The 13,295-nt window shown below is 38.0% G+C and overlaps 1 protein-coding gene across 1 annotated transcript; it reads left to right on the top strand.

The window, feature by feature from the left end:
• The first annotated feature begins 253 nt into the window (after positions 1–253).
• On the top strand, positions 254–5,057 carry LOC134822155 (uncharacterized). Its single transcript, XM_063833062.1, has 5 exons — positions 254–648; positions 2,783–2,956; positions 3,374–3,457; positions 4,079–4,165; positions 4,712–5,057. The coding sequence occupies exons 1-5, from the start codon at positions 279–281 to the stop codon at positions 4,786–4,788; spliced, it is 792 nt and encodes a 263-aa protein (XP_063689132.1). The 5' UTR covers positions 254–278; the 3' UTR covers positions 4,789–5,057.
• Positions 5,058–13,295: the final 8,238 nt, after the last annotated feature.

Genomic DNA, 13,295 nt, shown 5'->3' with positions numbered 1-13,295 from the left:
GTGTAGATTTTATTTCTCCTCTGTAGTTGCAATCTTCGCTTGCAGTAGTTGCCTTGATTGCTTGAGATCGAAAATTTCAAAAATTTTAGGGACAATGTTAAATTTTCTGACCGTCAGAGGTTAAAGAGTCAGTGGAGTCAGTCTATAGTTCATCAGTTCATAGTTTCATGAATTTACAACACCATATAATTATAAATTGAAATGGTCAGCGATTATCAAAACTGATATTTATTAACATTAAATCTACAGTAGCCTAAGGCTAAAGAAAAGAAGCTAAAATGAACATAGCAATAGCTATAATAGTGGCAATGGTGGCACGAGCTCAATCGCTTCTTTGTTACGAGTGCAAAGACTCGTATTTAGCACCAATAGACAAGACAGACACCTGTAAACTAGACGACCGTGTCTGGTGCAAGGGGGAGGAGGTATGCTCAACCACCTATGTATCGTTCGTAACCGGTAATGACAAAAACTGGATAAGAGGTCATAATTGTATGGACAAGGCACTAGTAGACGCAACATATTCCCGAGGAGCTAAAATAGAATCTGACCTTGCTGCATCTTTCGAGGATTTTAGTGATTTTACCTTTGAGATAGAATTGTGCGAGGAGAATCTGTGCAACTCAGAGATTTACTTAATAGAACCAGGTAGAACATATGAATTTTTCAGTATTTATCCTGCAATTCGAAGCCCATAAATTAGTCAAATATACATTTTTTTTTAAAAATCTAGACACTTATTTTTACTTCGGTGTATTCCAACAGCCACAATGTTACACAAGTGCAACCAGCCAATTACAGGAAGCCGAAGGATCTTTTTGGCCAGTGACGGTTAAGGTAGTGTGTACCATACTTTCTTCGTCCGAGACTTTGCTGCAATGTGCAGCTCCTCATTTAACCCTCACACCCGATTTCTCGAGTATTCGGCTGAGTAGACCGGGGGCTGCATAGACCACTCATGATCCTTAGCTGAACTTCGACGACGCTCACCCCACGACCAGGCAGTCAGTGGGTTTCGAACTCGCAACCTAACGATTGTAAGACAGGCGTTCTAACCAACTGCGCTACCTGGCCGCTTAATTTTTGAGTGAAACTGACTTAATATATTTCTTCCCGATTCATGACTCAAGTGCCGAAAGCACAAATAAGTCAAGGACAATTATGGGTTAGCGAACGAGGTTTTTTTTTTCTTCTTCGTATATATGGATTATGGTAGCTTGCGACCGTCGTATGTCGTGGGTACGTGTCCACACTCAAAGATGTCGCCCCGCTCCCACTAGATCGCTCGGCCGCTCGCCTAAATGTTATGAAAATTCTTATGAATTTGAAAAGGCCCTAATATAAGGGTATGAAAGTGATAAATTTTGGTATATTTTTGGACGCTGATTCCGAATCACCTACCATGACGTAGGGTATAAATGCTTCCCTGAATGAAGAGTTATGGGAAAAAAACTGTTTTGGTCACGTGACAGGCTAGTTAAACACGAATTCGATTGTTTAGGGCTCGGCCGGGTTAAGGTTAGGGTTGTGGTTAGGGTTATGCATAGCTTCGGAGTTTCAGTTATGGTAAGGGTTAGGCTTGGGATTAGGGTTTATGTAAAACCGTTTTTTCGGCTGCAAAACCATAAACAAAGTCAAATGGTAATTTTTGGGCAAGCGAATTAGTAAATGAAAGCGGTCACTTCGCCATATCTGCATGCTTATAAAAGTAAAGCCATGGAATATGATAAAATACACCATCACAGATCGGGAAATTGAGCGGCCATCTGCAAACTCGCAAAAGAAAAGCAATCGCAACGTGCATTTTCTGATTTTCAAATTTTTAAAAATCACAATTTTGTTGTTACTAATACTAGTGCAAATTGGATTCACTGCACTTTTTATTTATTTTTAAACATTGAAAATATAATGGTAAATCAATTTTGTTTTTAAATACATAGCTTACTGAATGAATGTATTTTCGAACACATGACATAGGCTTAAAATGTTCCCTGGCGAGATATTGTGAAAAACTATCCTGATCACGTGATATGACCATATAAGGAAGTTGGTCTTATTTCTCTCTAGGGTTCCGGTTAGGGTTTCAGCATATGCCTTTGTTAGGAATTGGCTTAGGGTTGGGATCAAATTATAGGGTTAGGATTTCGAATAGTCATTCATAACGGCTGACGGACAACTGAGAACCTGTCAATTTTACCTAGTTAACTAATTAACAATAACATGCAAGCTTGGAAAATCTAATCAGCTCTCGTACTTGAGATTGTATGTCTCGTATCACTCCCATTGCATGCTCGGATCACATCCTTAGATACGAGAACCAGCCCCTTTCGGACCCAGCTCACGTCCGTTATGTGAACACATGCCGAGATCTCAAACACTTCTTAATGTACTTCATAATACACAGCTATAGCTACTTACTAAATTGTCATATAAACCCTACCCAGGTTCTTTGTGGTCTGGCTGTTAGGATGGTTGGTAATAACATGGATCACATCACAAATGATAAGTCACTGATTGGGCCACGTGATGTGATACCTGTGGGAGCCCGGAATGAGAGGTTCTTAGTTGTCGGTCACCGTTCATAACTATTCAGTATTCCCACTGGGTGAGAACGTGTTAAAAATGTCATGTGACAGTCGAGTGTAGATCGAGTGATTTGCGCGCGGTGGGCCCACAGTGTGGGGCAACTACGTACAATTAAATGATACCAAAAATCTGTAAAACCGAGAAACTAAATATTTTCGATCACCACTCAATAATTAAATATATTTTGGTATTTCAGTACTTGTCTGTAACAAGCCAACTATTGATAACGGTGTGGTTTCTCCGGATAGACTGACAATAGGGTCTGGATTTACTTACTCGGTAACCTGTGACGAAGGGTTCGTAATCTCTGGATCCCCAACCATAAATTGTGACGGCGATCAACTCTCGGAACCTCCAACATGCAAAATAGGTGAATTTGTTAATCTATTCAACCCTGTCCGTTAATTTCTCAGTGATATTAACCTTAACACCCTTTGGACGCGAGCAGGTATTAAATATCATCGATCACATGTATTCACGCGCATTCTCTTGTAACTACCATAGATAGATAAATTATCATTTTAAATACAAGTATAATTTTCAAGGGTGTAGGAATAATTTTTTTCATGGGGGGGGGGGGGGGGGGGGGGGGGGGCAACTCCACTTTATACTGTTCTATGGCCATTTCAATTTGTCCTACGTCCAATCCATCTCCTCGTTTTGGTCCATATCCTTTTTCTAAGTCTAACAAGACAACATCATTGCTTTAATTAATAATAAAGATTTATCGTGAGACACAATGTTGAGGGAGAAATATCTAAAAATGTTATTTATTTCATTTCCACAGGGGCGTGCAAGGTAGAACTGGCGGAGGTAAAAGACCAATTAGAGATTGCTAAATGTCCGGAACAACCCACATGGAGTGTACCAAGTACGTATAACTATATAATATACTCTGCTGTGTTTTGATATGCTAGATTGTGCTGTGTTATGTATACCTTATCGGTCATAATTATCACGGATAAGTTATTCACAGACATAATTATTCACGCTCATGACGGCCCTAACATTTCCAGAAAATTGTGAAAATTGGTGGTGATTTTTTAATAATTGTTTTATTCTTTTTCTGAACTCTAGAATGTGACTGATGAGTGATTATATTTGTCCTAGTATACTAATAAGCTAATATAATAATCGGCTACACACATATCTACGTATGTCGTATAAGTAGCTAGGGACAGTGGGACACACACACTAAAATTAATGGAAATAATTACCGATCTTTATTATTCACGGACCTTAATGCCACAGACATTATTTTCACGGACATAATCATTCACGCTAAGGTCTTCAGCGTGAAAGTAATGTCCGTGGACCGTGATAATTATGACCGATAAGGTAGGTACGCTACAGAAATATTTTGTGCTGTGTTCTGATACGCTATAGTTGGTGTTGTGTTCTGATACGGTATAGTTTGTGCTGCGTTCTGATACACAGGTTAAATGAACCTGATGACTGATAACAGTTTGTAACATATATTACAATATTTCAGAACAACTTCTTGGAAAGAAGCTTACGAGAAAGACCCTCAAGAAATTGATGAGGAAGCCAGAAACCCAAAACGTCGGAAACGTCCTGAGTAAGACTTATTTTTTCAGTATTTTACTTTTAAACTCTACCATTATAAGTGGTGAAACTGACCTTTTAAAAACTGACCGGCAAGCATCCCTTATACTTATCACTGCTACCATGGTAACCCGCTAGTACGCTACCTTAGTATACCCTTATTTATCTCACTGCTGCATTGCAGTAACAAACAATAGCTCACTCCCTCTATAAAATTAACGTACAACGTAGAACTCAGACTCTGTACAACGTGGTCATTTTACGCTAATTCTTTCATCCTAAAAACCGCATTATAGAAAGGGACTACTGTACAAATTTTGGTAAAAATTTTCCAAATTTTTAATAAACAAACAACCCACTATGTGTAACTGTAAGCATTTAAAATGTAACTGTGGTTTTAATACAATTTTATAATTTCAATCCCTCAAAAGATAAAATTAAATATTATTAGAGAAACTATTCTGATGTTAAAGTTAAATTAAGTATTCTTCCAATTTGAGTTGATTTTTGTTTGTATTTCCCGTTGAACTGTAAATTTAATACATTATTCGATCCGCAGAGAAATATAAGGGTACAAAGTTGACGAATGGACTCGCAAAATACATTGAATGTTATACAGATATGACCGAAGCATGAACTTTAAACTTTTATGGAATTTGAGGATTTGAACGAAAAATATCAGGACGACTTTGTTTTGCAAAATTAATTATACTATAGAGCTTGTTATACACAAACTTAATCTAAGAATATATGCGTATGCCGTTATTTTACACATGTTAATATTTTGGTTATTTAAAAAAGTGGAATACAGTTCTATTATATATTTAACAGGACCTATCAAAAGATTTTGTTGACAGGTTTAATGTTTATTTATGTTTAGCTATGTTATAGTGTTATGTTATGCTAGTTTTATAATTATTTTATTATATATATAATCTCAAAGTTTCATTTCTGTTGTTAAGGAAAGATTCAAAGTCACCATCATAATTTAGTACAAATATAAGATCTATACTATATTTTAAACTTGACGAAATCCCCCCGGCAACGGGGACATAGAAAAAAAACACTGGAATTCGACCAAAAAAATTACCCTGGTGACGCCAATTTCAGCTTGCAAATGGAGCTGAAACCTCGCCATTTTTATCAGGGTTTAAAAAGGATAGGAATAGGATGTAGCATTAGCATTCTTAGATTTAGACTTTAGATTTTTTATCATTATTGTCGGAAGTGAGGTAAAATAAACGTTAGAATAATGTTGTAATTTCATTAGGTTTACTGCGCCGTTGCTAATATAATAGCAACGGCAAGAGATTGTACGTGCGCGAGCAAGTTACGTCATAACTTCATAACTAGCTCACATTCACCTATTTACCTATTTTAATTTACGATCATGCTATGACTATATTCATAACTTTGGTTGTGATTGATATTTTTTGATGCGGTAAAAAGTATAAGTATAATATACTAATATGGACACGTTCATTTGAGTTTGAGGATATTGGTAAACAAAAATGATAGTGTTTTCGACGATAGTGGCTTAATTTTGACATCTATTAACCTAGCACGTTCAGAAGTTCTGAAAATTACTATTAGCCACGTAACCCATAGTGGCCATACTCCCATAATTACATATGCACTGCTCAGAAAGACAATCTATTGTTGTTAGACACTATAATGGTTCAAATGTTACATTTTGTGTGTCTTAGTTAACTGCAGTTGTCTAATTATCATTCCTTGGTCTGAAATATAGTAGATTAGGTCAATCTAACAATTATGATACAACATTGGTTAAAGGGCACGGATCGAAGTTCGAACGGTTACAAGGCAATACTTGGGTAACTTTGTCACACTCAGAATACCATACCTCTATTCTACTGTGAGCGAGGTGTCCTCTAAAACCTTTTAATTCATTATTTGATGGTTGATCTACCAATCATAGCCCTAAAATATGTTGTTTCGAATAGTTAGCTAATACAGGCACTTTGTTATTGGGAAATGAGGTTAATTCTGTCACAATAAATGGAATTTTAAATTTTGGGCGAATTATTTATATCTGATTTTGGTTTGAAAGGCGGGAAAACTTTACATGATGACAATGTAGTTGATGCAAGTTAAGATCAGTTGATGGTAACATTGTCACAAAAAATGATACGAAATCGTAAATAGGTTAAAAAACAATGATTATAGAATGAAATAGTATCTTATAAAGTTACAATAACTAATGTGACAAAGTAAACATGCCGTGCCCCTATTTTGAAGATCTATATATTCTATGACTCTATTAGAGTTCAACATTCTTTCAGAAAAAAATCGGTAGAATATTGTCCAGAACATCAGAGCTCAAGTTTAACAATTTTAGATTAATTTGTCAAAGACACTGAAAATGTGACAAAATTGCCCTAAACATTCTTCACATGTTTTTCTTAAATGTGTGACAGAGCAAACCTGAGTGCACTATATAACGAAAAAAGTCTTCAAATATGTAGGTAATGGTCATATGTACCCATCCAATCAACTGGACACTCAAAAATGTGGTCAAAAACGGCAGCAAGGGGTCCATATTTACTCCGTCACATGTTTATAGTGTGAAATTGTAACCATTTCCGTGCCGGCCGTATTTAAGCGATACATTATCTCCGATTAAGATAACGTTAAGTGAAAAAGTTAGCCTAGAGGATGAGACGATTATCCGAACAATCAAGGGTTTGTGTAATTTCATAGTGTGACAAAGTCAATTACACTGTGCCTTTTAATAGGGTCACTTATATTTACCAATATCCTCAAACTCAAATGAACGTGTCCATATACTATTACTCTATTAAGCTATTACTACCTATTTGAACACCAATCATGTCAAACGTGAATCCAAGCTTCTCAACAACTTCAAATTTCAAATATGTATCGAGATTGCACTCAGCTGCACGACTTAGAGGGACCCCAATTATATCAGGGGTCCCACGGCGATCAGATCATGTCTCCATATAGTGACGTATAAAGGTATAATCAGTGATGTGATCCCAGTAGTATTTAATTGACCTAGAAATGGGCTAGATATAGGTTAGTGTTCACACTTCACATGTCAACTCTGTACATCAATATCATTACAGCTGTACATGATCTTTAAGAATTTTCTGCCTCCCATTTTAAGTCAATCAAATTCTATCCATCGATCACACCACCAAATAATCTTCACTGATTGGGTGACACGATATGATCACTGTGTGACCCCAGGTCTCAAGCGGTGGGTTGTAACAGGTCGTTTAACAAGATTCGACATTAACGAAAAAGGTAATATAATCTAATGAACACAAACAGCATGGCGAAGCTAATAAGTTAGGAACGAGGGTTCGATCTGCTTTTCGTTTGTGGTATGACCACGGCGCGGTCCTTTCGGTACAGATTTCAATGCACCATAGTCAGGACGCAACTCCAGCCAGGCATATGCAGTCGTGTTAATCTCGCAGCTCTCACGAGAGCCACTACCATTCACACCATGGGTTGCAGTGAGTGATCACAACGACACACTTGTGAAATGAAAATTTGCAATTTTGTAAAATTCACTCGTGGAAGAAGCTAATAATTAATTCATAATGCTTGTAAAACGCAACGACGCACCTGTGAAATGAAAATTCGCAATTTTGTAAAATTACATTGAAACTATAAACACCGGTACTAGTTCGTACTTTTAATTTAACCGTACCAGTACGTACTTTTAACCAGGTATGATACGTACTTCTCATTTATAATAATATGTCCATGTAACTTCTTGAATTCGGCCTACAAAATGACATATAAAGTGTAAAATCGCCTCTCAGCGAGGGATTATCATCATAAACTGGGAAGAATCGGTTAAATGGATCATTATACGATTATACTACTATACCCACTTATAGGACCACACAATTGATTGATAAAGTACATTGTTGTCAAACTTTAAAAAATATTAGTATAAAAACATGTTATATCTTGATTATTACTCCTGTGTACATAGTTTTTAAAAGGCATCCACAAGACTACAGTCATCCCCTCCACAAGACTACAGTCATCCCCTGTTCGATGAAATCAAAACAAGATTGACGGGATTCGTCACAAACCCAAATCCTGACGAACCACATTCAAACCTTACCGATGCCGAACAGAGAGGAAAGGGCTGGGTCTTGAAATCAATAGAGGATCAAAGTATATTCGTCACGAGTGCGGACAAAGGTGGAGCTACGCTGCTTTTGGACTATAGGACCGTGATGGATACAGTTAAATCTGAACTGGAGAAGGAGACAAAATTTACAAAATTGGAGATAAGTGTAGGAGTGAAAATGGAGCAGACTCAATTGAAAGTGAAGGAAGCAGTCCTCAAACATCATCATCTGAACATCATCTCTGAGGAGGTAAAGAAGCGAATCACAGGTATAAATGACAAGGGGAACATGGTCCACGCACCTGAAATCCGCCCTGAAATACCATATGCGTACCCTTTATACAAGGTTCACAAACTATCTCAAGAACAAATCGAGGCAAAGACTATACCACCTGTCAGATTAGTTCACGCAACTAAAGGAGGGCCCCTTTATCGTTTAGAGAAGTTTGTGAGCCCGTACGTCACTCAGATCAGCAGAAAATACTGTGAGGAGGAGTTCATCTTGGATACCCCAGACATTATTTCTCAGATCAACAGCTACAACAAGGAGACGCTAAAGGGCGCTTCTAGAAACTTGCAGCTCTTTACTCTAGACGTGGCAGCATTATATCCTAGCATCAGGCCTGAACTAGCGCTTACTGCTCTTGAGGATGCCCTCAATAGTGATACCAACTTCTCACAAGAGCTAAAAGCGGCTTTGCATGAGTTCACTGACCTGATTTTCCGGGAGTCCTTTGTCACTTATCAGGGAGAGGGATATATTAACAAGGAGGGTATCCCGACGGGAAATTGTATCTCAAGACAAGTGGCAGATGTGACGATGCATTGGCTATTGTTTAAACAGATCAAAGGAAAGATGAAAAACTGGAGTTTGGTAGACCTCTGGAGGAGATTTATTGATGATGTACTTGGGGTGTGGTTAGGAACAGTCCGACAGTTCAATCTATTCGTGGAGCAACTGAACAAACTGGCAGAACCATTTGGAATCAGATTTGCTGACCAACAAATCGGTAAAACTGTTAATTTCCTTGACATCACTCTAACCTTGGATACTTACAACCAGATCCAATATAGACTCTACAGAAAGGAGACAGATGCTAGGAATTACTTGCGAACGGATAGCTTTCATCCTCACCATGTATTCGAATCTGTGGCGTTTTCCCAGATGATACGAATCATAGAAAGGAACTCGCAAGACTCAACCTGTGTAGAAGACTTAATGGAGCTGAAAGCAGATTTATCTAAAAGCGGACATAACAGCGTTAAGTTAGAGGAGATCGAGCCGAGAGCAGTTGTCAGAGTACTGGAGAACACCCACGGAGCCAACAGGTCTAAGGAGAGTGAGAACGCTGATAACTTAGTCTTTTCAGTACAACACTCTTCGGACAACATTCAGCTGAAGAAGTTGATTCACGAACTTGGACCGGACATCAGGAGGATATGTGGAGATATACGTGTGATATTTGCCACACGAAAACATCCTTCAATCGGGAACAGGGTAGTGAAGAATCGACAACTTGGAAATAAGGCTGAATGTCCCCAAAAAACATCACAGAAGTGCTCAGCCCCTGGATGCAAGACTTGCCCGGTATTGTTCGATCTTGACTCTAAGATCATGGTCAACGGCATGGAGCTTAATCTAGACGAATCCCTCACGTGCAAAGATAAGCACATTATTTACGTTGCACAATGCCAGCAGTGTAGGGCTATTAAGGGATCTGAGGACACTTACTTTGGGCAGACGTTGACTCCATTCCACATTAGGCTCAATGGGCACCGGAACAAGTTCAACATTGACGACCGTGCCCTCTACGAGCACTCAGCCTTATCAATGCATTGTTACGATGTACACAAGGACACTTTCAGTTTTGACTGTTTCAAATTCGGGATTGTGAAAAAGACTAAACCTTCCCTATTAGATAGGGAAGAGGCTAGATTTTGTGCAAAGTTTAGAACTAATGTTTGGGGTTTAAATAGGATGGAAATTAAAAGATAGTTTTTTGTGGTTTTTACCAATTTCTGTAATTAATTAATTTTAACAACTTTGTGCCAATTTTGCGTCATTTTTCTTTATAAATTTTATCTACCACGCAGCACGCTATCAGTGAAACAATTTTATCGTATTCCATTTTCTGATCGACTTTCATGATATTCTCTAATCATGACCTTTTTATAAATTTTTGAATCTCTTTGACTGAGTATTATGATTGATTTTATCTGACTAATTTATTTCTTTTTTGTAGGCTCTAGCGATGTAATAAACGAAGTTTCCAAGCCAAATTTGTGTGTTTCCCTTCGTGTCCAAAATCAATCATAGTTTTTAAAAGGTCAGTTGCACCACTCCCAAATGGTACAGTTAAAAAGTAAAATACTGAAAAAATAAGTTTCAATCAGAGCGTATCCGACGTTGGGAGTGTTTGGATTATTCATCAATTTCTTGAGGGTCTTTTTCGTAATTATCTTCTTTCCAAGGAGTTTTTCTGAAATATTGTGATATATGTTACAAACTGTTATCAGTCACCAGGTTCATTTAACCTGTGTATCAGAACGCAGCACAAACTATAGGGTATCAGAACACAGCGCAAACTATGAGTATGTCTATAGCGTACCTTATCGATCACAGTGCTGGCAAGCACGACCGTTGCATTTATTGGGGGTATACTATGTACCCCCTTTACTATTATACCCCCTTTGGTACACGTTACAAGCCTCTTTCGTGCACGCGAAGCGTGCACTCCGGCCGGAGGCGGGAGTTTTTCAGGCATTAAGACTCATCGGAAGTCGTTCAGCAGATTTATTTTTAGTTCAAAACATTCTAATTTGATGTCAAAGATGACAGGAATAAAAAATAGTTATGTTGAGATTTTTAAGAAATTTGCATAAAATACTCGCCAGCACTGTTATAAATACGAAATTCGGTAAAAAACCCAAAATCGCCATATTCAGGTGCCTTAAAAACCATGTTAAAATTGAGTTAAAGATCTGAAACTTTGCAGGGCATCTAGACGTTGACCAAATCGACTACAAAAAAGTTTCAAGCTTCAGGAGTATCGGGAAGTGGGTTTTCTGGAACCCCTGTTTTACGACAGATTGTCGTGATATAGATATACATACATATATTTATTCAGGGATAGACGCTTTGCCAGTCAATTGTGGCCTGTATTTAAGTGTCCATAGATTCAAAAGTATAAAAGATACAGCCATTTCCGACCACAGGTCTTGCAAATAATTGTTTACACAATCGGATCCCAACCGTTCTAAAAGGCTATCTCGTTAGCTTTTCGTGTTAAAAGCAATTTCTCAACGGTTATCACCTCTCTAGATGATTCTTAAAACATTTGGACACTATTGCATTTTTGAAAAAAATGCAATAGTGGCGTTTTCGGCCACACCCTTTTTCAGGGTTTCACGGTCAGTCGAATTTTTGTATTTCAGCCCAGGAAGTCTTAAAGACTATTCCGATACACCAAAATGTGCCTAATAGCCACATTTATATACAACTTATGAAGCAACATATACCTTAAAATGCTTCATTTCGGAAATATGGCCGAAAAACGGTTTTTGGCTTGACGCAGTTCATAATTTCCGTGATTTTTGGCATTTCCGCCTAGGAAGGTCGTAGAGACTATTCTGATACACCAAAATGTACCTAATGGCCACATTAATATACAACTTATGAAGCAACATATACCCTAAAAGGCTTATTTTCGGAAATGTGGCTGAAAAACGGATTTTTGCCGAGCGAAAAATGACAATATTCACAGATGGGCTATTGGACTGTTAACTAGAAAGGTCTTAAAGACTCATGAGCAACATTTGTCACAAGATGTAAGATGACTCACTTTGTGTCCAGAAACTCCTACAAAAATTGGAGAATGATCTACTTTATTGGGCATCTCTCTTAATGGGCCAAGCCAGCAGCATATTTGTGTCTTACGAAAGGGCAATTTTTCAAAATTACGGTTTCTTATGGTCAAAGGGCCGGCCGCTAACAGCGAATTGTTTGCAATTGCCGACTCATGCACGTCATATAGTTATACTGAAAAACACTCACTTTAGGAGTCATCAGTAAATAAGTTTAACTACTGCATGATTTGTGAAAACTCCAACAATTAATTTTCATTGGCACCATGATTTAAATAGAATGTGTGCTAAACCAAAATTCAACTTATTATTTATGCGTGTCATGAAACCATGATATATGTACCAAGAATACCGGCGGAGGTATAAGACCCAACGTATGGGTACTGACTTTTGGCCCACCCTGTATTATAATAGAAGGTCTCGAGATGCTATTGAGGTTTCACATGTGAAATTTTTCCAGCTTTGGGTAAAGTGGACTTTAGAGCGGGTAGGGGATCAAAATCTGAATGATCTCTTACTCACGGGACTCTACGGATCTCGGGCCTAATACTAATAGCTGGTTTTTAATGAGAGGCTGGAGTCTGGACCTAGATGGTCAACGTGAGGATAGCTTGAGGATTTAGGATGCTATGCCTGCCTTTCATGGGGTTTTGTAACCCCGAAAGCTGGTATATCTCATCTCACTTAACCTTGGTTACATCCCGTGCATGTTTAATTCCTGTTTAATTTAATTCCTGTTTAATCCCCGTGCTGTTTCGAGTATATAATTAGATTTAAAGGTCCAATATCAAGCAAAAAAGTCTGATCTCCGGTACTGATGTTACACTTACATGATTTCCGACGCGAGGATCTCCGAAGTCCGATCTTAAAGTTGGATCTCAGAGCCAAAAAGAGGAACCTAAGCCTTGGTTCCTCTCTGTGAGAGTCAAACAGGAAGTTCGGTGTTATCAACTCAAACTCGTAGCACAATTGAAAACCAAAGAATAAAAATCTTAATGAATTTCCCGACATCCTAAAATTAATATCAGGTCGTATTCGGTACAGTGGTCCAAACCCCAGTAGGTTACAAGACTTAAGTTCAAGTCGAGGAACACTTTGATTCAGCATGATCCTTGACTAGTTGGATTTTTCTCATACCATGCAG

The sequence above is a fragment of the Bolinopsis microptera genome, chromosome 10 (genome assembly GCF_026151205.1).
Source record: "Bolinopsis microptera isolate Bmic1 chromosome 10, MBARI_Bmic_1.0, whole genome shotgun sequence".
Lineage (NCBI taxonomy): Eukaryota > Metazoa > Ctenophora > Tentaculata > Lobata > Bolinopsidae > Bolinopsis > Bolinopsis microptera.
The sequence above is the reverse complement of the archived record's forward strand: the minus strand, read 5'-3'. Positions and strand labels throughout refer to the sequence as shown.